At 47.2% G+C, this 20,791-nt stretch overlaps 1 protein-coding gene, 1 long non-coding RNA gene and 1 pseudogene across 8 annotated transcripts; 1 reads left to right on the plus strand and 2 right to left on the minus strand.

Annotated features, from left to right (window-relative positions):
• Positions 1–534: 534 nt before the first annotated feature.
• Positions 535–4,812, minus strand: LOC148007342 (uncharacterized). Its single transcript, XR_015646376.1, has 2 exons — positions 4,702–4,812; positions 535–1,857 (listed from the first exon to the last, which is right to left on the minus strand). It is a non-coding gene; the product is annotated as an uncharacterized LOC148007342 (long non-coding RNA).
• On the plus strand, positions 881–20,595 carry LOC148007343 (uncharacterized). 7 transcript variants are annotated; one of them, XM_087600348.1, is made up of 6 exons: positions 942–1,106; positions 2,694–2,756; positions 17,924–18,114; positions 18,940–19,086; positions 19,626–19,705; positions 19,848–20,595. In XM_087600348.1, the coding sequence occupies exons 4-6, from the start codon at positions 18,986–18,988 to the stop codon at positions 20,144–20,146; spliced, it is 480 nt and encodes a 159-aa protein (XP_087456474.1). In that variant the 5' UTR covers positions 942–1,106; positions 2,694–2,756; positions 17,924–18,114; positions 18,940–18,985; the 3' UTR covers positions 20,147–20,595. The 7 variants fall into 7 exon arrangements, 3 of the variants coding, with proteins under 3 accessions (XP_087456478.1, XP_087456474.1, XP_087456476.1); XM_087600352.1 differs by lacking the exon at positions 2,694–2,756 and having other exon boundaries at positions 906–994; positions 17,924–18,045; XM_087600350.1 differs by lacking the exon at positions 2,694–2,756 and having other exon boundaries at positions 959–994.
• Positions 5,214–11,421, minus strand: LOC148007344 (eukaryotic translation initiation factor 1 pseudogene; annotated as a pseudogene).
• Positions 20,596–20,791: the final 196 nt, after the last annotated feature.

Raw genomic sequence — 20,791 nt, forward strand, 5'->3', positions numbered from 1 at the left:
TGGCAGTCGAGGATGTGATGGCCACCTGTAATCTCAGCTTCAGAAGGTAGAGACAGAGCATCCCCAGGGCAAGCTGGCTAGTGAGACCAGTCCTCAGGAGACCCCTGGGTTTGATTGACTCTGCCTCAGTGAATAAGGTAGAATGATTGAAAATGATCCCCAACATCACCTTGAATCTATAAATACACACACACACACACACACACACACACACACACACGCACGGCAGGTACGCATGCATGCACGAGAACACACACACATACAAAAGAGAGAAAAAGAGAGACGAGACACACACAGACACACGTGCACACATGCTCAAACAAATACACACATACGAACAGACACACATACACGGAAACACACACCCACACACACACACACACACCAGACACACATACACAGAAAGAGAGAGAGACACACACACACGCATGGGATGGTGGGGAGAACCTGAGGCACCACACCCAAAACTATAATATCAAATTTTGCAGGACTGCAAGACCCCCCAAAAGTGACATAACTTACTTCTTAATTTATTTTTAAAAAGGATTTATTTTTATTTTTAATCATGTGTGTGCATGAACATGCACTTGTGAACTTGGATTTGTGACTGTGAATGCTGGTGCCCACGAAGGCCAAAGGAAGCATTGGATCCTGGAGCCGGGCTACAGTTTCCCAGTATGGGTGCTGGAAACCAAACCCAGGTCCTTTGTAAGAGCAGCAAGTGCCCTTATCTGCTGAGCCCTCTCCACTCCCCTGTCCCAGTCTTTTACATATGGAGGTCATACTCAGGCCCTCCGTAGTCCAAAGGTTAGAGAGAATCTCTGTGCACTGTGTGAAAGCATCGCTGTCAATAAAATGCTGTCTGTCTATTAGCTTAGGCAGGACATAGGGAGGCGGAAGTTCCGGGACAGAGAGAGGAATTCTGGAATAGAATCAGGAGCGAGAACGGATTTGCCTTGAATGCTGGAGGAGACAGATGCATGAAAACGAGAAGGTAACCAGCCTGTGACATTAGAATAAACCCCAGAACGCTGAAGGAGACACTCACCAACCTGAGGAGAGATAACCAACCATGCTGAAGACACAGAATAGTTTAAATGGGCTAAGTAAGTTATGAGCTAGTTAGGAAACAAGCCAGAGCTATTAACCTAGGCATTTATCTATGAAATATTAAGTCTCAGTTATTATTTCGGAGAACAAAGAGGTGGGAAACCCCGTAGTTACACCGAAATGAGGTTTTCGTGTCATGCACCTAGCTACGCAGCTCAGATAAGTTGGTCAGTCTCTCTGTTCTTTTTTCTGTTCTTAGTGATATGCGGGTATTAAGACCTACCAGATGTGATTGTTACAACACCTAGGCAGAGGCGGAACCCCGAATGCTGGGCCACAAGAACCTTTGCTCACATCTGTCATTAACCCACCCTGAGGGCTTCCTTGTGACTTTTCATCCCTAGTCCCTTTTCAAACCCTCTCCCAACCTTTCTTCTTGTCTCTGGCTTTTGCTGTCTCTCCCGCTCCCGCTCCCTGTTTCCCTTCCAGTCCCCCCCCACCCACCCCCCCCCGCCCACCTCTTCCCATCACAGGTGTGAGTCTCTGTCTGCCTCTCAGAGGCACAGTAGAGACTATCTCAGACAGTTCCAATTGTCCCAACTTGGCAGGAAAGGCTGACATCTAATGGGACGATGCAGAATTGCTCCAAAACATCCTACAGTGCCCCCAGCAGGGCCCTGGTGAGGGCCTGCCCACTAGAGATGCCAATGGATGGGGTTGAGATGTTCTTTAAGAGGTAGCTTCAAGGTCACAGTGGGAAATGCAGGATGGATGTCCTTTTCTCTGGCTGGTCCTGACTGGAGGCCCCTAGGATGTGTGGAAGGACAAGGGGAGGGGGGCAGAGTGACCAGGTCATCACAGAAATCATGGCAGAAACCTTTGAAGTCGCCTCCAAGGAGCCTTTCACCCCCTCCCTCCCCCTCTTTCTCTGCCCCCCTCACCTCTGTCCCTCACCCCTCTCTCTCTCCTCCCACCCTTCCCCTCCCTCACCTTTCCTCTCCCCTCCCTTTCTGTCTCTTGTCTCTTCCTGTCTTTCCTTATCTCCCCATCTTTTTGTGTCTCTCTGTCTCTGTCCCTCTTTCCGTCTCTGTCTGTCTCTCCTCACCTCTCCTTGCCTCTAGATCTTGTTTTTCTGCATCTTTTCATCTCTTATCCCCAACTCCTGTCTTTGAGAGCACGTGTGTGTGTGTGTGTGTGTGTGTGTGTGTGTGTGTGTGTGTGTGACTTGTTTGCCGAGGGAACTACTGAAGCCAGAAGACAAAGTCAGATCCCCCATAACTGAAATTAACTAGTGGCTGTTAGCTACCTAATGTGTCTAGGAATGGAATTTGATCCTCTGGAAGAGCAGCAAGTGCTCTTTGCTACCAAACCATTTCTCCAGCCTACCTCGTTATCTACCTAAGGACACTTACTATGTATGCCCCGAAGGCCTCACCTGCACATCCACATTACCCTCCTCAGCTTTCAAAGGACTCAGTTTCAGTCTTAGGGGCCAAGGCTTCTCTGTGTGAGATAGTGGTTCAAAGCAGCTAGCATTGACTGGTGTGGATTGAGATGTGTAGGCATCTCCTTCTCATGAGGTCCTAAGGGGCAGCCGTTTGGTACCTAAGCTCATCAAAGCTGAGTGAACTGTCTGCATACAGAACAAGCTCTATCTGGATATCAGCATCTGCAGAACCAGCTTGCTTCAGACCAGAGGACAAATGGTGAGTTCAAGTGAGTCTGCCTTGGTATCTACCACTGACCCTGTGGCCTCTGTCACACAGAGTCTCAAACACTCTGAAGTGTCTAGCTGTTGCACTGTTGTCTATGGAAGTCCCCTGGGCTACTCACAGCCAGCTCTATCATGGAAGAGGCCAAACCCCTCAGCCAATATTACACCTTTCATGGAGGGTTAGGGCAGGCTTCAGAGAATATTAAAGGAGCTGTTAAGGTCAGAAGCTGGTTGGCCGCTAGCCCTCTGTAGATCTATTAAAGAGACACAGATCAGAGAAAACCAGAGAGGATATTGGTTCAGTGTGCCACATTAGGAGGACAAAGAGGCCCAGTGACGTCTCTGCCAAGTCCACCTTCAGGTTCCGGATTCAAAGGTTTAAGTGTAAATAAAAGGCGAGAGGCAAGCATGGTCGAGCATGGTCATAGTGTGGTACTCCACATCATCCTCCCATCCAGTCCCTCTGCACGGTGGTCTGAAAAGTGCAGATCTAAGTCTCTTTCCAGGGGACTCCACACACACAAAGGGCAGATTCTAGCCTTGCTCTTCTCCTAGGGAGACTCCAGTTTCTTGTAGTTTATTGTCCTGATAATCTGATAGCCAGGGGACAAGTGTCTCTTGTGTCTCCTCCCAGGAGAATGTTAGTGTTCCTTTCTTCTGAGAGTCTTCTGTGGGTGACCAAGGCTGCTCTAATTTCAGAGAGATATGGTCAAGTACAACCCAGGGGAAAGACATCAGTGAGCCTGGTGCTAAGCAGAACCCTGTCTTGGACTCCCACTTCTCCTAGCTTCCAGTGTGTGTCTTCCCCTTCGTGCCAGCCCTGCCCTGCCCTTCAGAAGAGCTGCCGGCAGACACTGGGCCAGCAGAGCACAGAGGCCTTAGAGCACAGTGAACATTCTGAGATGGGAGGGTTGGAACTCAGGAAGGTCTGCCTCTGCCTGCCTCTGCCTGCCTCTGCCTGCCTCTGCCTGCCTCTTCTGCCTGCTTCTGCCTGCCTCTGCCTGCCTCTGCCTGCCTCTGCCTGCCTCTGCCTGCCTCTCTGCCTGTCTCTGCCTGCCTCTGCCTGCCTCTCTGCCTGCCTCTGCCTGCCTCTGCCTGCCTCTCTGCCTGTCTCTGCCTGCCTCTGCCTGCCTCTCTGCCTGCCTCTGCCTGCCTCTGCCTGCCTCTCTGCCTGCCTCTGCCTGCCTGCCTCTGCCTGCCTGCCTCTGCCTGCCTCTGCCTGCCTCTCTGCCTGCCTCTGCCTGCCTGCCTCTGCCTGCCTGCCTCTGCCTGCCTGCCTCTGCCTGCCTGCCTCTGCCTGCCTCTGCCTGCCTCTGCCTCTTCTGCCTGCCTCTCTGCCTGCCTCTGCCTGCCTCTGCCTGCCTCTGCCTGTCTCTCTGCCTGTCTCTGCCTGCCTCTGCCTGCCTCTCTGCCTGCCTCTGCCTGCCTCTGCCTGCCTCTCTGCCTGCCTCTGCCTGCCTGCCTCTGCCTGCCTGCCTCTGCCTGCCTGCCTCTGCCTGCCTGCCTCTGCCTGCCTCTCTGCCTGCCTCTGCCTGCCTGCCTCTGCCTGCCTCTGCCTGCCTCTCTGCCTGCCTCTGCCTCTGCCTGCCTCTGCCTGCCTCTGCCTGCCTCTTCTGCCTGCCTCTGCCTGCCTCTGCCTGCCTCTGCCTGCCTCTGCCTGCCTCTGCCTCTTCTGCCTGCCTCTGCCTGCCTCTGCCTGCCTCTGCCTCTTCTGCCTGCCTCTCTGCCTGCCTCTGCCTGCCTCTGCCTGCCTCTGCCTCTTCTGCCTGCCTCTCTGCCTGCCTCTGCCTGCCTCTGCCTGCCTCTGCCTGCCTCTGCCTGCCTCTTCTGCCTGCCTGTGATTGTATAGTCTTACCACTTGTCCCCTTGACACTCCCACATGACATTCCTCTATCTCTATCCTTGGCTTTCATTATCTTAAAGAATCAAAGACTCACCCCCAGATTCTTCACCTCTTAAAGCTGGAGAGTAAGTCTAGGGATTTACTGTGTGGGTCACTCCACCCTCTGTCACGATGCTGATGGATGTTCTCACCCTAAGTCTGTGCCTTGGGCGCCTCCCAGCCCCATCTGTATGTGGGGGAGTGTCTGTGTTTGTGAGAGAGGGAGGTTTGTTCTCTCTCACCACCCTTTTTTCACTCTCTTCAACAACTCTCCTCCTCCCTCAGACACAGGAGTCAAAATCTTCATCTTTCTTTCCAGATTCTCTCCTCAGACCCAAAGACTGAGGTCCCATCCCTTCTCCATTACAATATAGATCATTGAAGTTTTTTTTTATGGCTCTTTTCAGTTTATTGTATGAAGGAGTTACACTAGTCCAAGTTAAAAGCAGACCCCAAATGATTACATTGTACAAGCTGTGAGGATTTTAAACTTGTGACAAGGGACAGAAGGGAAATTCTACTCATTGGAAGGAAATCCTCACTTAAGCTTCAGAGAGCCACAAGCTCTTAAAACCCATGAACCTTCAGCTGACTGTCCTTAGCCAGTCCAGTCTCTATCAGGAAATGGCTTATGTTCTTGTGCTGGTCACCCTGTAGCTGAATTACTTCTCCATATTCTGGATGCTCAATTACAGTACCATTGCAGGCAAATTTCTTCTTAAACGACTTCACTAGTTTTCTTTTTTCTTCTCCATCTTTATTTAATTGGGTATTTCTTATTTACTTTTCAAATGTTACTCCCTTTCCCAGTTTCCAGGCCCACATCCCCCTAACTCCTTCCCTCCCCTTCTATGTGGATGTTCCCCTCCGAATCCCCCCATTACCGCCCTCTCCCCAACAATCACGTTCACTGGGGGTTCAGTCTTGGCAGGGCCAAGGGCCTCCCCTTCCACTGGTGCTCTTACTAGGCTATTCATTGCTACCTATACAGTTGGAGCCCAGGATCAGTCCATGTATAGTCTTTGGGTAGTGGCTTAGTCCCTGGAAGCTCTGGTTGGTTGACATTATTGTTCATATGAGGTCTCAAGCCCCTTCAAGCTCTTTCAGTCCTTTTTCTGAATCCTTCAACGGGTGTCTCGTTCTCAGTTCAGTAGTTTGCTGCTGGCATTCGCTTACGTATTTGCTGTATTCTGGCTGTGTCTCTCAGGAGAGATCTACAACTGGTTCCTGTCAGCCTGCACTTCTTTGCTTCATCCATCTTATCTAGTTTGGTGGCTGTATATGTATGGGCCACGTGTGGGGCAGGCTCTGAATGGGTGTTCCTTTTGCCTCTGTTCTAAACTTAGCCTCCCTATTCCCTGCCAAGGGTATTCTTCTTCCCCTTTTAAAGAAGGAATGAAGCATTCGCATTTTGGTCATCCTTCTTGAGTTTCATGTGTTCTGTGCATTTAGGGTAATTCAAGCATTTGGGCTAATATCCACTTATCAATGAGTGCATACCATGTGTGTTTTTCTGTGATTGGGTTACCTCACTCAGGATGATATTTTCCAGTTCCATCCATTTGCCTATGAATTTCATAAAGGCATTGTTTTTGATAGCTGAGTAATATTCCATTGTGTAGATGTACCACATTTTCTGTATCCATTCCTTTGTTGAAGGGCATCTGGGTTCTTTCCAGCTTCTGGCTATTATAAATAAGGTTGCTATGAACATAGTGGAGCATGTGTCTTTGTTATATGTTGGGGCATCTTTTGGGTATATGCCCAAGAGACGTATAGCTGGGTCCTCAGGTAGATCAATGTCCAATTTTCTGAGGAACCTCCAGACTGATTTCCAGAATGGTTGTACTAGTCTGCAATCCCACCAACAATGGAGGAGTGTTCCTCTTTCCCCACATCCTCGCCAGCATCTGCTGTCACCTGAGTTTTTGATCTTAGTCATTCTGACTGGTGTGAGGCGAAATCTCAGGGTTGTTTTGATTTGCATTTCCCTTATGACTAAAGATGTTGAACATTTCTTTAGGTGTTTCTCAGCCATTCAGCATTCCTTAGCTGTGAATTCTTTGTTTAGCTCTGAACTCCATTTTTTAATAGGGTTATTTGTCTCCCTGCAGTCTAACTTCTTGAGTTCTTTGTATATTTTGGATATAAGCCCTCTATCAGTTGTAGGATTAGTAAAGATCTTTTCCCAATCTGTTGGTTGCCGTTTTGTCCTAACAACAGTGTCCTTTGCCTTACAGAAGCTTTGCAGTTTTATGAGATATCATTTGTCGATTCTTGATCTTGGGACATAAGCCATTGGCGTTTTGTTTAGGAAATTTTCTCCAGTCCCCATGTGTTCAAGATTCTTCCCCACTTTTTCTTCTATTGTTGAGGATAGTTTTAGCTATCCTGGGTTTTTTTGTTATTCCAGATGAATTTGCAAATTGTTCTAATGCTCTGAAGAATTGGGTTGGAATTTTGATGGAGATTGCATTGAATCTGTAGATGGCTTTTGGTAAAATCGCCATTTTTACTATATTAATCCTGCCAATCCATGACCGTGGGAGATCTTTCCATCTTCTGAGATCTTCTTCTATTTCTTTCTTCAGGGGCTTGAAGTTCTTATCATAAAGATCTTTCATTTGCTTGGTTAAAGTCACACCAAGGTATTTTATATTATTTGGGACTATTATGAAGGGTCTCATTTCCCTAATTTCTTTCTTGGCTTGTTTCTCTTTTGTGTAGAGGAAGGCTACTGATTTATTTGTGTTAATTTTATACCCAGGCATTTTGCTGAAGCTGTTTATCAGGTTTAGTAGTTCTCTGGTGGAACTTTTGGGATCACTTACGTATACAATCATATCGCCTGCAAATAGTGATATTTTGACTTCTTCCTTTCCAATCTGTATCCCTTTGATCTTCTTTTGTTTTCTGATTGCTCTGGCTAGGACTTCGAGAACTATCTTGAATAAGTAGGGAGAGAGTGAGCGGCCTTGTCTAGTCCCTGATTGTAGAGGGATTGCTTCAAGTTTCTCTCCATTCAGTTTAATATTAGCTACTGGTTTGCTGTATATGGCTTTTACTATGTTTAGGTATGGGCCTTGAATTCCTGTTCTTTCCAGGGCTTTTATCATGAAGGGGTGATGAATTTTGTCAAATGCTTTCTCAGCATCTAATGAAATGATCATGTAGTTTTTATCTTTCAATTTGTTTATATAGTGGATTACGTTGATGGTTTTCCCTATATTAAACCATCCCTGAATCCCTGGAATGAAGTCTACTTGATCATGATGGATGATTGTTTTGATGTGCTCGTGGATTCGGTTTGCAAGAATTTTATTGAGTATCTTTGCATTGATATTCATAAGGGAAATTGGTCTGAAGTTCTCTTTCTTTGTTGGGTCTTTGTGTGGTTTAGGTATAAGAGTAATTGTGGCTTCGTAGAAGGTATTCGGTAGTGCTCCATCTGTTTCAATTTTGTGGAATAGTTTGGATAGTATTGGTATGAGGTCTTCTATGAAGGTCTGATAGAATTCTGCACTGAACCCATCTGGACCTGGGCTCTTTTTGGTTGGGAGACTTTTAATGACTGCTTCTATTTCCTTAGGAGTTATGGGGTTGTTTAAATGGTTTATCTGTTCCTGATTTAACTTAGGTACCTGGTATCTGTTTAGGAAATTTTCCATTTCCTGTAGGTTTTCAAGTTTTGTTGAATATAGTCTTTCGTTGTAGGATATGATGATTTTTTGAATTTCCTCTGACTCTGTTGTTATGTCTCCCTTTTCATTTCTGATTTTGTTAATTTGGAAACAAACTCTGTGTCCTCTGGTTAGTCTGGCTAAGGGTTTATCTATCTTGTTGATTTTCTCAAAGAACCAACTTTTGGTTCTGTTGATTCTTTCTATGGTCCTTTTTGTTTCAACTTGGTTGATTTCAGCTCTGAGTTTGATTATTTCCTGCCTTCTACTCCTCCGGGGTGTGTTTGCTTCTTTATGTTCTAGAGTTTTTAGGTGTGCTGTCAAGCTGCAGGTATATGCTCTCTCCTGTTTCCTTCTGCAGGCACTCAGAGCTATGAGTTTTCCTCTTAGCAAAGCTTTCATTGTGTCCCATAAGTTTGGGTATGTTGTACCTTCATTTTCATTACATACTAAGAAGTCTTTAATTTCTTTCTTTATTTCTTCCTTGACCAGGTTATCATTGAGTAGAGCATTGTTCAACTTCCATGTATATTTGGGCATTCTTTCCTTACTTTTATTGAAGATCAGCTTTAGCCCGTGATGATCTGACAGGACACATGGGATTATTTCTATGTTGAGGCCTGTTTTATGGCCGATTATATGGTCAATTTTGGAGAAAGTACCATGAGGTTGTGAGAAGAAGGCATATCCTTTTGTTTTAGGATAGAATGTTCTGTAAATATATGTTAAATCCATTTGGTTCATGACTTCTCTTAGTCTGTCTACGTCTTTGTTTAAATTTCTGTTTCCATGATCTGTCCATTGATGAGAGTGGGGTGTTGAAATCTCCTACTATTATTGTGTGAGGTGCAATGTGTGCTTTGAGCTTTAGTAAGGTTTCTTTTATGTATGTAGTTGCCCTTGTATTTGGAGCATAGATATTTAGGATTGAGAGTTCATCTTGGTGGACTTTTCCTTTGATGAATATGAAGTGTCCTTCCTTATCTTTTTTGATGACTTTTGATTGAAAATCAATTGTATTCAATATTAGAAAGACTACTCCAGCTTGCTTCTTCAGACCATTTGCTTGGAAAGTTGTTTTCTAGCCTTTCACTCTGAGGTAGTGTTTGTCTTTCTCTCTGAGGTGTGTTTCCTGTAGGCAGCAAAATGTTGGGTCATCATTGTGTATCCAGTTTGTTAATCTGTGTCTTTTTATTGGGGGAATTGAGTCCATTGATGTTGAGAGATATTAAGGAATAGTGATTGTTGCTTCCTGTTATATTCGTGTTTGGATGTAAGATTATGTTTGTGTGCTTGTCTTCTCTTTGTTTTGTTTCAAAACAATTAGTTTCTTGCTTTTTCTAGAGTGTAGCTTGCTTCCTGATGTTGGGCTTTACCAATTATTATCCTTTGTAGGGCTGGATTTGTAGAAAGATATTGTGTAAATTTGGTTTTTTCATGGAATATCTTGGTTTCTCCATCTATGTTAATTGAGAGTTTTGCTGGATACAGTAACCTGGGCTGGCATTTGTGTTCTCTTAGGGTCTGTAGGACATCTTTCCAGGGTCTTCTGGCTTTCATAGTTCTGGTCAGAAGTCTGGTGTAATTCTGATAGGTCTGCCTTTATATGCTGACCTTTATCTTTTACTGCTTTTAATATTCTTTCTTTGCTTTGTGCATTTGGTTTTGACTATTATGTGACAGGAAGAGTTTCTTTTCTGGTCCAGTCTATTTGGAGTTCTGTAGGCTTCTTGTATGTTTATGGGCATCTCTTTCTTTAGGTTAGGGATGTTTTCTTCTATGATTTTGTTGAAGATATTTACTAGTCCTTTGAGCTGGGAGTCTTCACTCTCTTCTTTACCTATTATCCTTAGGTTTGATCTTCTCATTGAGTCCTGGATTTCCTGGATGTTTTGGACCACTGTCTTTTTCCATTTTACATTATCTTTGACAGTTGTGTCGATGATTTCTATGGAATCTTCTGTTCCTGAAATTCTCTCTTCTATCTCTTGCATTCTGTTGGTGATGCTTGTATATATGGCTCCTTGTCTCTTCCTTTGGCTTTCTATATCTAGGGTTGTCTCCCTTTGTGCTTTCTTTATTGCTTCTATTTCCATTTTTAATTGCTGTCACCTGTTTGATTGTGTTTTCCTGTAATTCTTTCAGGGATTTTTTGCATTTCCTCTCTATAAGCTTCTGCTTGTTTATTTGTATTTTCCTGCATTTCTCTGATAGAGTTCTTTATGTCTTTCTTGAATTCCTCCATCATCATGATCAAATGTGATTTTAAATCTAGATCTTGCTTTTCTGGTGTGTTTTTATATTCACTGTTTACTTTGGTGGGTGTATTGGGCTCCGATGATGCCATATAGTCTTGGTTTCTGTTGCTTGGGTTCCTGCGCTTGCCTCTTGCCATCAGGTTGTCTCTGGTGTTACCTTGTTCTGCTATTTCTGACAGTAGTTAGACCGTCCTATAGGCCTGTGTGTCAGGAGTGCTGTAGACCTGTTTTCCTGTTCTCTTTCAGCCAGTTATGGGAACAGAGTGTTCTGCTTTCAGGCATGTAGTTGTTCTGTGGGTGTTTGTCCTGAGTCTACCAGGCAGGTCACTTGGAGCAGAGAAGTTGGTCTTGGGCCTGGAGTCGCTCCTCAGAGCTGGGTTTCAGCTCTCCATGAGGGCAGCAACCAGAAGGCCCTGCCCCACCTTCATTCGGTACCCTGTGCACAGGGAGCCCAAATGGCACTAGGCAATTTCCTCTAGAGTCAGAAATGTGGGCAGAAAGTAATCTCCTCTGGCTTCCCAGGAGTGTCTGCCCCTCTGAAGGTCTAGCTCTCCCTCCCATGGGATTTGGGTGCAGGGAGCTGTTTGACCGGGTCCCTTCAGATCTGGGCAGTGTCTGGACCGCTGTGTTGAGTGCCTCTATCTTCCCAGAGGCCCTATCCACTAGTTTCTTTTTATTGTAATCATCAGCGATCCCTTGGACAGTTGTAAGGGTCTTCCTGCCGTTTCTCTGTTGAATTCTTGTATGGATATAATCCTCAGTGCCAGCAGGAAGCAGGTCATCACCCTTACTTCCATCAGCAAAGGGGTCGAAAGAGTGGAGGTTCTGGACATACATTTCTTTTCCTCAGTGGAAATGGTCTGCAGCAGGCGGCTGCTGGAGAAGGCGGGTGGGGAGACGGAGCATCAGGAAGTGAGGGGATTCGAGGGGGAGGTAGCTGAGTCCTCAGCGGAGACTCAGTGACTGGGGCAAAGTTTGTTTTTGTTTTTGTTTTGTTTTGTTTTGTTTTTTACTTAATCTATGCTTCCATTTTCTTAACCTGTGAGATTGAATAGTTTTAAATGTTAAACAAGAAAGGGGCAATTTTATAATTCCTTAATGAAAGTTAGTTATTAGTTAAGACCATATCTATCTTAGATCAGCCTTGTTCACCCACAGGAGACTCTCAGAAGAGAGTAGCAATAAACAAGAGCATATAATGATTTATTCAAAATGTGAATGGTATATACTTTGTAGACAATATCTAAAATATTATTTTTAAGTCAGACATATTCACAAAAAGATAGTCAAGGATTATAGTATCATCCACCCATAAAGCCCATAAAAAGAGATTCAGAATTGCAGAGCCAGACTCTAGAGATTCAGCATTTATAGATCAAAATGCAGCAGACCACATTTCAGGCAAACCCCAGACATAGAGTTAGAAGGTGGAAAGTTGTTGAGGATACGAGGAACCAGGACAGAAGATACGTTTATCTCTGGATCTGCCAGAAGATCAGGTACCTGAGGTAGAAGGATACTCACCATATGTAGACATGAACTACATTTGAGGGGAGATGATGAATAGAGAGAGGAAGTGAGTGAGTGAGTGAGTGAGTGAGAGAGAGAGAGAGAGAGAGGGAGGGAGGGAGAGAGAGAGAGAATATTTCAAATTTTATAATTCAGAAGTCCCCAAAAGGGCTTACGCAATCAAGGGTCATGATACTTTCTTTTCCTTATGATTGTCTCCTCAAGAACAAATCCACACACACACTTTCCCTGACAAATATATATTCTCACAGTGCATCATCACTGGGACCAAGACTTGGATGTTGTTGGAGGAACCCAGATACAATGAAAGAGAGACATGAGGAAAACAGTGTGCGATTGTTGTGTAGGGAAGAAGGAAGTTTACAGGCTGAGTTACTTCAGAAAGAAATTATGTGTGATATCTTGTGTTTATATGTCTTCAGAGAAAAGTTTAAAAGGGATCCTCTGTCTGAACTATCTATCAAGCATGTTTGACCAGGCAGGGCATGGTGGCATATACTATGAACACTTGGGAGGTAGAGATAGGAAAATCTCTGTGAAATCAAGGCCAGCCTGGTCTATGCATCAAGTTCCAGGGCCAAAGGTATATAGTGAGACTCTATCTCGAAAAGTTGGAGGAGGAGAAAAAGGAAGAGGAGGTAGAGGTCTAGTTCTCCACAAAAAGTAATCCATGCTTAGTTGTTGTTGTAAAAATATAAAAATAATAATGTAATGTGGTCTTTTTACCCGCTAGGTCCTCACCACAGTGTCCCAAGATATCTGCTAGATATCTTGGCAGAAACAAAGCCCAGCCGCACACTTTCCTACACTCAAACCCTCACATAAAAGAACACACAACACAATAATCTTAGATCCAATTGGTAAGATGTAATTGCCCACTTAAACATACAAAGCCCAGTACCACCCATCCCTTAGGAACATTGATAACAACCTGTAAATACACAGAGCAGAATCTTAACATCACCTGCCATGGCTTCTCCCCTCTCTCTGTCTCCTCTTCTCCCCATCTCCCCCAGTCTCCTCTTCCTTCAAACTTCTCTCCCACCCATCCTTCCTTCTCCTCCAGTGACAGGCCTCCTTCTATCCTGTACCTGCCTCACCTGTGGCATCATCCTACACTTAGTACTGTACATTTGGCCAAAATTCAGAAGTTGAGATTATAAGCCCTGAGTGAACCTACAATTATCATTTTGCTAAATGAACATAGCATCAAACTGCCTTGAAATTGGTGAAGCTCTCAGACTTCATCACAGAAGCTTCTTTGTGCCCCAAATGGTGGTTAATGCAGAACACACAACTGGTCAATATGCAAAAAATAAGGGTCAGCGGAGTGCTCAGTCACAAATGGGATATCACACACACACACACACACACACACACACACACACACACACACACACACACACGGTGGGGGGGAGGGAGACGGAGGGGGAGAGAGAGATGGGGGGAGGGGGGAAGGGAGGGAAGGAGAGGTGTCACAGACCATCATGGAAGATAGGGTGAAAAGATTGAAAGAACCAGAACAAGAAAAACCAAAGCAAAGCAGTGGTTTCTGGACATAACAGGACCATTGCCCGCACGAACTCTCAGCAGCTGTGGTTGCCTGAGCAAGATCTACAAGATGAAGCCAGTCAGCACTGTAGGATGAAATCAGAGGTTCACAACCTCACCCCAGAAGCTGATAACTCCGGTACACACTTACTTCTTCAAAGAGAAGAATTAGTTCTCGTTGAAGTTGTAACCATGGTAAGTTAAGCACTATCAAGTGTGTGGCCCCATGCCCACAAGCATATGAGCAGCACAAATGGACACAAATGGACAAATGGAAAAGGAAGAAGAGGAAGAGGAAGGGAAGAAGACGACAATACAAATTTTGAAGTGAGTGTGCAGATCAGAGAGTCAGGGTAGGAGTGAGGGTGAATGTGATCAAAATATATTGTATGCATGTATGAAACTCACAAAGAGTTTATTAAAGTGTTTTTCTTAATAAAAGAGGAATGTTGGGCCAGCAAGTAGGCTTATAAATCATGTCCTCTCCAAAGTGCCCAAGCTTACTTCCCAGAGCACTAGACATTTTTTGTCACCAGGTTTGTGGGGACACACATACACAGTGGGTATGAAGAGGAGCCTTGACTGCCACTCAAGATAGTAAGGAACAATTGCCATCAGGGAAGCAGCCTAGAAAGATTGGCTGGTAGCCTTCTTATCTTATAAGATCTAGGACTCCTGGTTGTACATATAGTTCAGTAAGTAGAGAGCTTGCTGGGCAACTATGAGGACCTACCCATGTTTGAGCCCCAAAATTACACATAAGAAAAAAGAAAGAAAAGGCAAAGCCAGGTGTAGTGGTGCATGATTGCAACCCTGGCCCCGACTATTACATCATGTTGGGGACATTGGGCAGGTAGGAAACATGATTCCCTGGAGCTCATAGCCATCCAGCCTTGCCCCTTCGAGGGATTTAGTCTCTGCTGTCTGGATATCTAACATAACTTGACTGCCCTCCAGCCTCCCAGCATCTCTGGAAACCCTGTGTGCACTCTCCTGATTCTTCCCATCTCTTTCTGCTGCCCCTGCCTCCACGTCACATGTGGCTTATAAGCAAGCATCCACTGTCACGTTGCTGGCTAGTTTATTGTCAACTTGACACTGGCTAGACTCAACTGAGGAGAGAGCCTCAATCAAGAATATACCTCCATCAGACTGGCCTTTTGGAAAATCTGTTGGGCAGTTTCTTGATTACTGATTAATGTGAGAGGATCCAGCTCACTGTGAGTGGTGAACACCTTGGGCAGGTGGTCCTGGGGTATATAAAACAGCAGGCTGAGCAAGCCATGGGGAAGAGGAAAGTAGGCAGCAAACACCCTGACCCCCATGACACTCCAAGACCAGAGACTAACTCTAACACCTCTGAATACTAAAGTATTTTTATATTATCTGTGTGAATATATGTTCACTTATATTTGCATGTCTATTCAGGCATGGAGGCCAGGGGAGGCCAGGATGTACATCACTCTCAGTGTCCACCTTACTCTCTTGAGACAAGGTCTCTCTGACTCAGGAACTCAGCTAGTGGTCAGCAAGCCCCAGCAACCATCCTGTCCCCACAACTCACATCAACAGGGGCTTCGTGTGTGTGTGTGTGTGTGTATGTGTGTGTGTGTGTGTGTGTGTGTGTGTGTGTGTGTGTGTGTGTGTTTGGGTGACAGGGCTCATTTAGAAAGGGGTGTGTGGTCGAGTTCTTAGGATTGGAACTCAGATCTTCCTGCTTGCGTCCCCAGCACTTTCCTCACAGCCCGAGTCCAGGCTCTAATGAAGCTGAAACGGTCTCAGCACTCAGAACCTCTGACTCCACCCTCACACGTGCAGATGTGCACTCCCTTGTCGCAGGGCTGCTCCTCATGGCTCACAGATGCTCCTGTCCAGCACCCTCCCATCAGGAGAAGGACCCTCCATGACTGAGCCTGTAGCATGTGAGAGTGCAGCTCCTGTGGAGGATGTGGGGTTCACTGAGTTCCCTAAGCACCCTCCGTTTCCATGCATTCTCCACAGATGGCCATATTCTCTCAGGCCAAGAGAGAATACCAAATGACAGAAACCCCGTGAGTTCTCAGTACATCACAAAGACCTGGAGCTCATATTTGGTTGGATTGAAATTTGCATTGATGTATCACAGGAGAATCAGAGCGAAAGCCTGGCCACTGACCGGGTGAACTCTCCCCAGCTGTGCCCTAGTCCTCCATTCTCCCCAGTACCCATCCCCTGCCCTCAACCCACTCAGTATTTGAACTGTTCAGAGGAACGCAAACTAGCACATCCTGATGCTCAAATGGACCCCACACTTGTCACCTGAGTCCCTCTCAGTTAGGACTGCAGAGGAGTCCCCGCCCCCAACTCCACTCTGACACATAAGTTCCTGTGAGCCAAGCGCCCTGACTAGTCCTTGTTCTAGACATGGCTGAGATCCTTGGTTATCAGCACAGTTCAACATCTCTCAGAGACCTGGAAGGCCAGTGGAAGGAGACGATGCCTCTAAAGGCAGGCCTTTCCTGATACTACCCAGTAGCCATCACTGAAAGCCTGGCCTCCTCAGCTCCCTTTCAACCAGCTTCCCTTGCCTCACAGGATGCTCGTCTGACCCAGGTTCCAGGGAGCATCTCACAGGCTGTCCCTAGAAATGGACACAAGTGAGCTCACAGTGTGACCCTGGCCTGGGAACTGGGTGAAGGTCATGGCATGGCAGATCATGGCAGTAGATCTCAGAGCCTGGTTTCTGGGTGAGGTGGGATAAACCCCCAAACCCCTTTTCACGTGGATCACTGTTCTATCTTTGGAGCACCCATGCAGAGTCATGGAAAGAAGAAGAGACCATGGAAGGGCAGAACCTGTTTCTCCATCTCTTTGGAAACCTGGAGGTCCCATGCTCTTCCCTGACAACCTGGACCAATTGTCCCTGCCTCTAAGGGACATGTCGCTCCCAGACACACACAACTGGAACTCAGCCTCTTGGCTTCCAGATCTTCCTCCAAGGATATGGGACTCCTGGACAGCATGTGACATTCCCATCTCAGTATTGATGAGATGGTGTCTCTCCAGTCTGCCCCTCAGGAGTCTCAAGGGCCCAATCTACACGCTCCTGACCCAAGCCTGACCTCAGCCTCTTCCTTTTCCAGAACCCAGCCTTCCTGCCCTTCCACTCCCACCCCGAGTCCTCCACTCAGCCAAGCCCCACAGACTCTAACCCTGCCTTTCTTCTCTACTGACAGCAGGCTGCTGAAGACAGTGTGAGGACCTGGACCTGCAGCGTTGGCTGCCAAGGAGATGAGGAATGTAGCTGACAGTATTTCCTGACACACTGCTGAGGTGCCCTGCAGCTGGGAGAGGCCAGAGCAACACTGTGAGGAGACACGAGTCTGCTGTGTCTCTTCCAGCCAGGCCCTCTCTCCTGTCCCTTCCCAGGCTGCCCTTCATGGATGCTTGCCCAGCAGGCAGCCTGGGGAGATGGTGTCTCTGGAGATCAGCTTTGCTTGCTGTCCTAGCAGTGAATGTACTGTCCCTCTTGCAACCAACTTCTTTACTGCTTAGGACAGTAAATAAAAAGTCTGTGGTTGTGGACCTGTTTCAGCCTAGGCTAATAAAAATAACATGGCCACAGAAACAAAGACTGATTGTTCTTCCACAGGACCGCTATGTGTACTTAGGAATATTGTTTTTATTTTAGGGTTTGGGTGGGAGAGTTCATTCAGCATGGGTTGTTACAGAGAAGAAGAAATACTTAGCCTTTGACACCTAGCTGCTGTTGCAGGTTTCAGACTGACCCCCTGTCATTGAGCATCTAGACTATTTCAACTCTCATGGCAATGATCCCATTTGACCTGGGTGTATGCATGTGTGCAGTATAAGCTCCAAGAATGCCAGGCTAGCCCAAATCCAGGCTAACTGAGGAGATGACCAGTTGGGCTCCTCTGTGTCCTTGGCCTCTGTGCCTAAATTGTTCTGGAAACTACACTGTTCTTTGCTCTAAAGGGTGAGACAGGAAGCATGCATTCGTGCACTCGTGAGTTCATTCATGTACTCATCCAGTCATGCATTCATCATCAGTCAGCTGGAGTTTGAGATAGGTGTACTGCGTCACAGGAGGCCAGTGGGAATGGGAAGAGTTGACCTGGTGTTGGAGATGAGCTGCAGACACTTCCCCAGGGAACTGGTTGTAGATGAGAGGGTGGAATGGAAATGAGGATGAGGATGAAGGTTGGCAGTGAGAGCTTGGAGAGAAGACCCAGATCCCCAGAACGTTCTCCCTCCCCAGCTGACCTGCTCTGTTCCTGGGAGGAGGACCGAAAGTTGGTCCTAGGTGGGTCCCTATTCTTCACCTTCCTGGCAACTTTGTTGGTGTTTGGCGTGATGATGGTCGGATGGCCTATGTGTATTGTCCATTCACTGGCTTCATCTGGATTGACTGCAGGAGGCATAAGTGTGCCAACGTGGGCCAATTCACTGGTCAGTGTATACATAGACTGTGGGTCCTGATAATGGGTGCCAGAGGTGACTATGGGGTGGGCCATGTGCGCTTTCCCAGGAGTCTCTTTTGGGGGGTAGGTAAGAGCTCACAGTAGGGGCACTGTTGGTGGTGGTATGTAACTCTGTGAGTGGTAGTAGGATTACTTTAGACATTCTACATAGTCATTTTGCTAATGTGAGTGGAGGTGACGCTTTTTCTTCCTTTGGGGGGTGGGGTTGCTGTTTGCTGAGGTTTGAACCCAGAGCCTTACACTCCACAGTGGCTCTACCCCTGAGCCATGTCCTCAGAACAACCTCATCGGAGGATTCTAGGCAGGCGCTCTACCTCTGAAGTAAGCCCCAGACCCTCACTGGAGGATTCTAGACAGGTGCTGACCTATATTCCCATCCTCTGCCTAGTTTGGGACAGGGTCTCATGTAGCCCAGGCTGGCCTCCAGGCCAATGAGTAGCTGTGGCTAACCTTGAATTTCTGATCCTCCTTCCAAGGGCGGGGATCCCCTGAGTGTGCTACCACCTCAGTTCAGCACAGTGCTGAGGCTGGAGCGCAGGACTTCACACATGCTAGGCAAGCATTCCACCAATGAAGCCACAACCCCAGGCCCCCTGGACTGCTTATACTTTGTATTCTGAGACAGATAAGGTCTAGGTGTCTCTAAACTGCTCAGGCAGGCCTTGAGATGGGTCTCCTTCCCAGCTGTTGGAATGCTTAGGTTGGACTCCATAGGTGAGAGGAGAGATGGGGAAGGGATGTGAATGCGGGGAGGGGGGGAGACTGTAGTCATCCCTCTGACTCTCCTCCCCAGTTTACACTCACATGAGCAAGGGCATCATATTTCTGGCCCTGGCATTATGCCTCATCCTCCTGCCCACCATGTTCCTCTCCTTCTGACCTGCCTGCCGACGCCTGAACAAGATAGACTTCATCTTCAGTTTCCTCAGCATTGGCATTGGTAAGTGTTGGCAAGGACAGGGGTGACTGGAGATTCTCCACCCAAGCCCAGAGCTGCCTCCTACCCAGAGGTGTGGCTAGATTTCCAATTCTGCTGTTCTGAGGGAGAGGGGTGTCTCTGTGTCGTTCTAGGGGTTTCTCTGTGGCTCACACTGGCTGTGGTCTCACTCTAGTCCATGCTGGCTTTGAATATACCATTCTCTTGCCTCAGCATCATAAGTAGCTGAGATTAAAAGTCTATGCTCAGTAGTTGTGACTGATGGCTTTGTCTCCCATTTTCCTTTCCCCTCTGAGTACTGAGTGTGTATCCATTTGTCCTGTGTGTGTGTGTGTGTGTGTGTGTGTGTGTGTGTGTTTGTGTGTGTGTGGTGTGTGGGTGTATGTCCACTTGAAGAATGTCAGGGTGGTTGTATCTATTTCTCTCCTTTCGGGTTGTGGGGTGGTGTTCCCTGTCTAGCCTTCTGTCCTTCTCGGGCCCCACCCCAGTGCAGAGCTGCTAATTCTCCTCAGACTGAAGCTCTTTGCCTCCAACTGCAATAGGCTGCACCTGAAGACACGGGTATCCTACCAGCTGGCCTCCTACCTGTGCTGGTGCACCAGTGTCTTGATGCTGTGGGCCGGTGAGGGCGGGGCCTCGCAGGGAAGGGCGGGTCCTGGGCAGGACAGGGTTGGAGCCCAGAAAAAGGGGGTCAAGCCTCCAGGACCGAGTTGGGGCTTGGGGTGGGGCTCTGAGTTGAGTGACCACGGGGTCCCTTCCCACAGGGACTTTGTCCTTCCTCAACCAAGTGCGGATGTGGAGCTACAGAACGCCTTTCATGGAGCGGAGGCTCAGCTACTTCCGTTGGGCCTCAGGACACCACTCATTGCACTTGCAGCAGCTGTCCATTTCGGCCAGAAGCGTGGAGCCCGCCCAGAAGCTGTCTACTGCAAGCAGCTTTGTGAACTACCCCGGGCCTCCCCAACAGAGGGACGACGCAACTTCTCAAGACACTGATGAGTCCCCGCAGCCAAATGCCTCTACCTCGGTCCCTGGGGCTCAGTTTCCATCAGACCTCCCTTGAGGTCCCATACTTCCCCTGAGAGCAGGTAGCACCCTGGGGACACAGGTGGCAAGCCCCACTCCCTGTTCTAGGGCCCACTCCTTACTGCCTGAGTCTTGGCAGGGACCCTCCTCTGAAAGTCCTCCAATACTCTCAGGTGGGGCTATGTCCCTTTGAAAAGACACTGGTTTGTGGTCCCAAGCAGTGGGAGCAATGTGGCCCTTTTCCCAAGCCGGCCGATGCTCTGCCCCACAGGGCATGCCGCTAAGTCACCCTTCATCTTTGGTCCAGCCCTACCAGAGACATACACCCCATGGGTTCCATGGGGATACTCTGTAGCCTAGCCTTGGGGGCAGTCCATACCCTTCTGTGGACAGACCCCTTTCCAGGAAGAAAAGGTTTAATTAATATAACATCCTCGTCTCCCTCCTGGCTTCCGAGACTCAATAAAACCAGGCCGGCACTCTAAATTCTCAGCGTTCAAGTGCTTGTCATCTCTTCTGCTTCTGGTGTAGGGTCGGGCCTAGCTGGAGACGACCTTTCTGGTGTGTCTAGCTTTACTAAACTTTGTGATCTGAACATATTCTTTGCCAGAGGAGACCACTGGGAAATCCCTGACTTGGTTTGAGCCTTTTGTCTGGTTTTCTCTCAAGGCCATCCCTTTAG

This window comes from Rattus norvegicus, chromosome 1, assembly GCF_021556685.1.
Source record: "Rattus norvegicus strain SHRSP/BbbUtx chromosome 1, alternate assembly SHRSP_T2T, whole genome shotgun sequence".
NCBI lineage: Eukaryota > Metazoa > Chordata > Mammalia > Rodentia > Muridae > Rattus > Rattus norvegicus.

Excerpts from the sequence above, each read along its gene's own strand:
- LOC148007343 (XM_087600352.1), top strand. The coding sequence starts at position 18,986 with ATGCCTCATCCTCCTGCCCACCATGTTCCTCTCCTTCTGACCTGCCTG. Across the intron at positions 19,087-19,625 it reads TTTCCTCAGCATTGGCATTG|GCTGCACCTGAAGACACGGG; the intron begins GTAAGTGTTGGC and ends CAACTGCAATAG. Across the intron at positions 19,706-19,847 it reads TGTCTTGATGCTGTGGGCCG|GGACTTTGTCCTTCCTCAAC; the intron begins GTGAGGGCGGGG and ends CCCTTCCCACAG.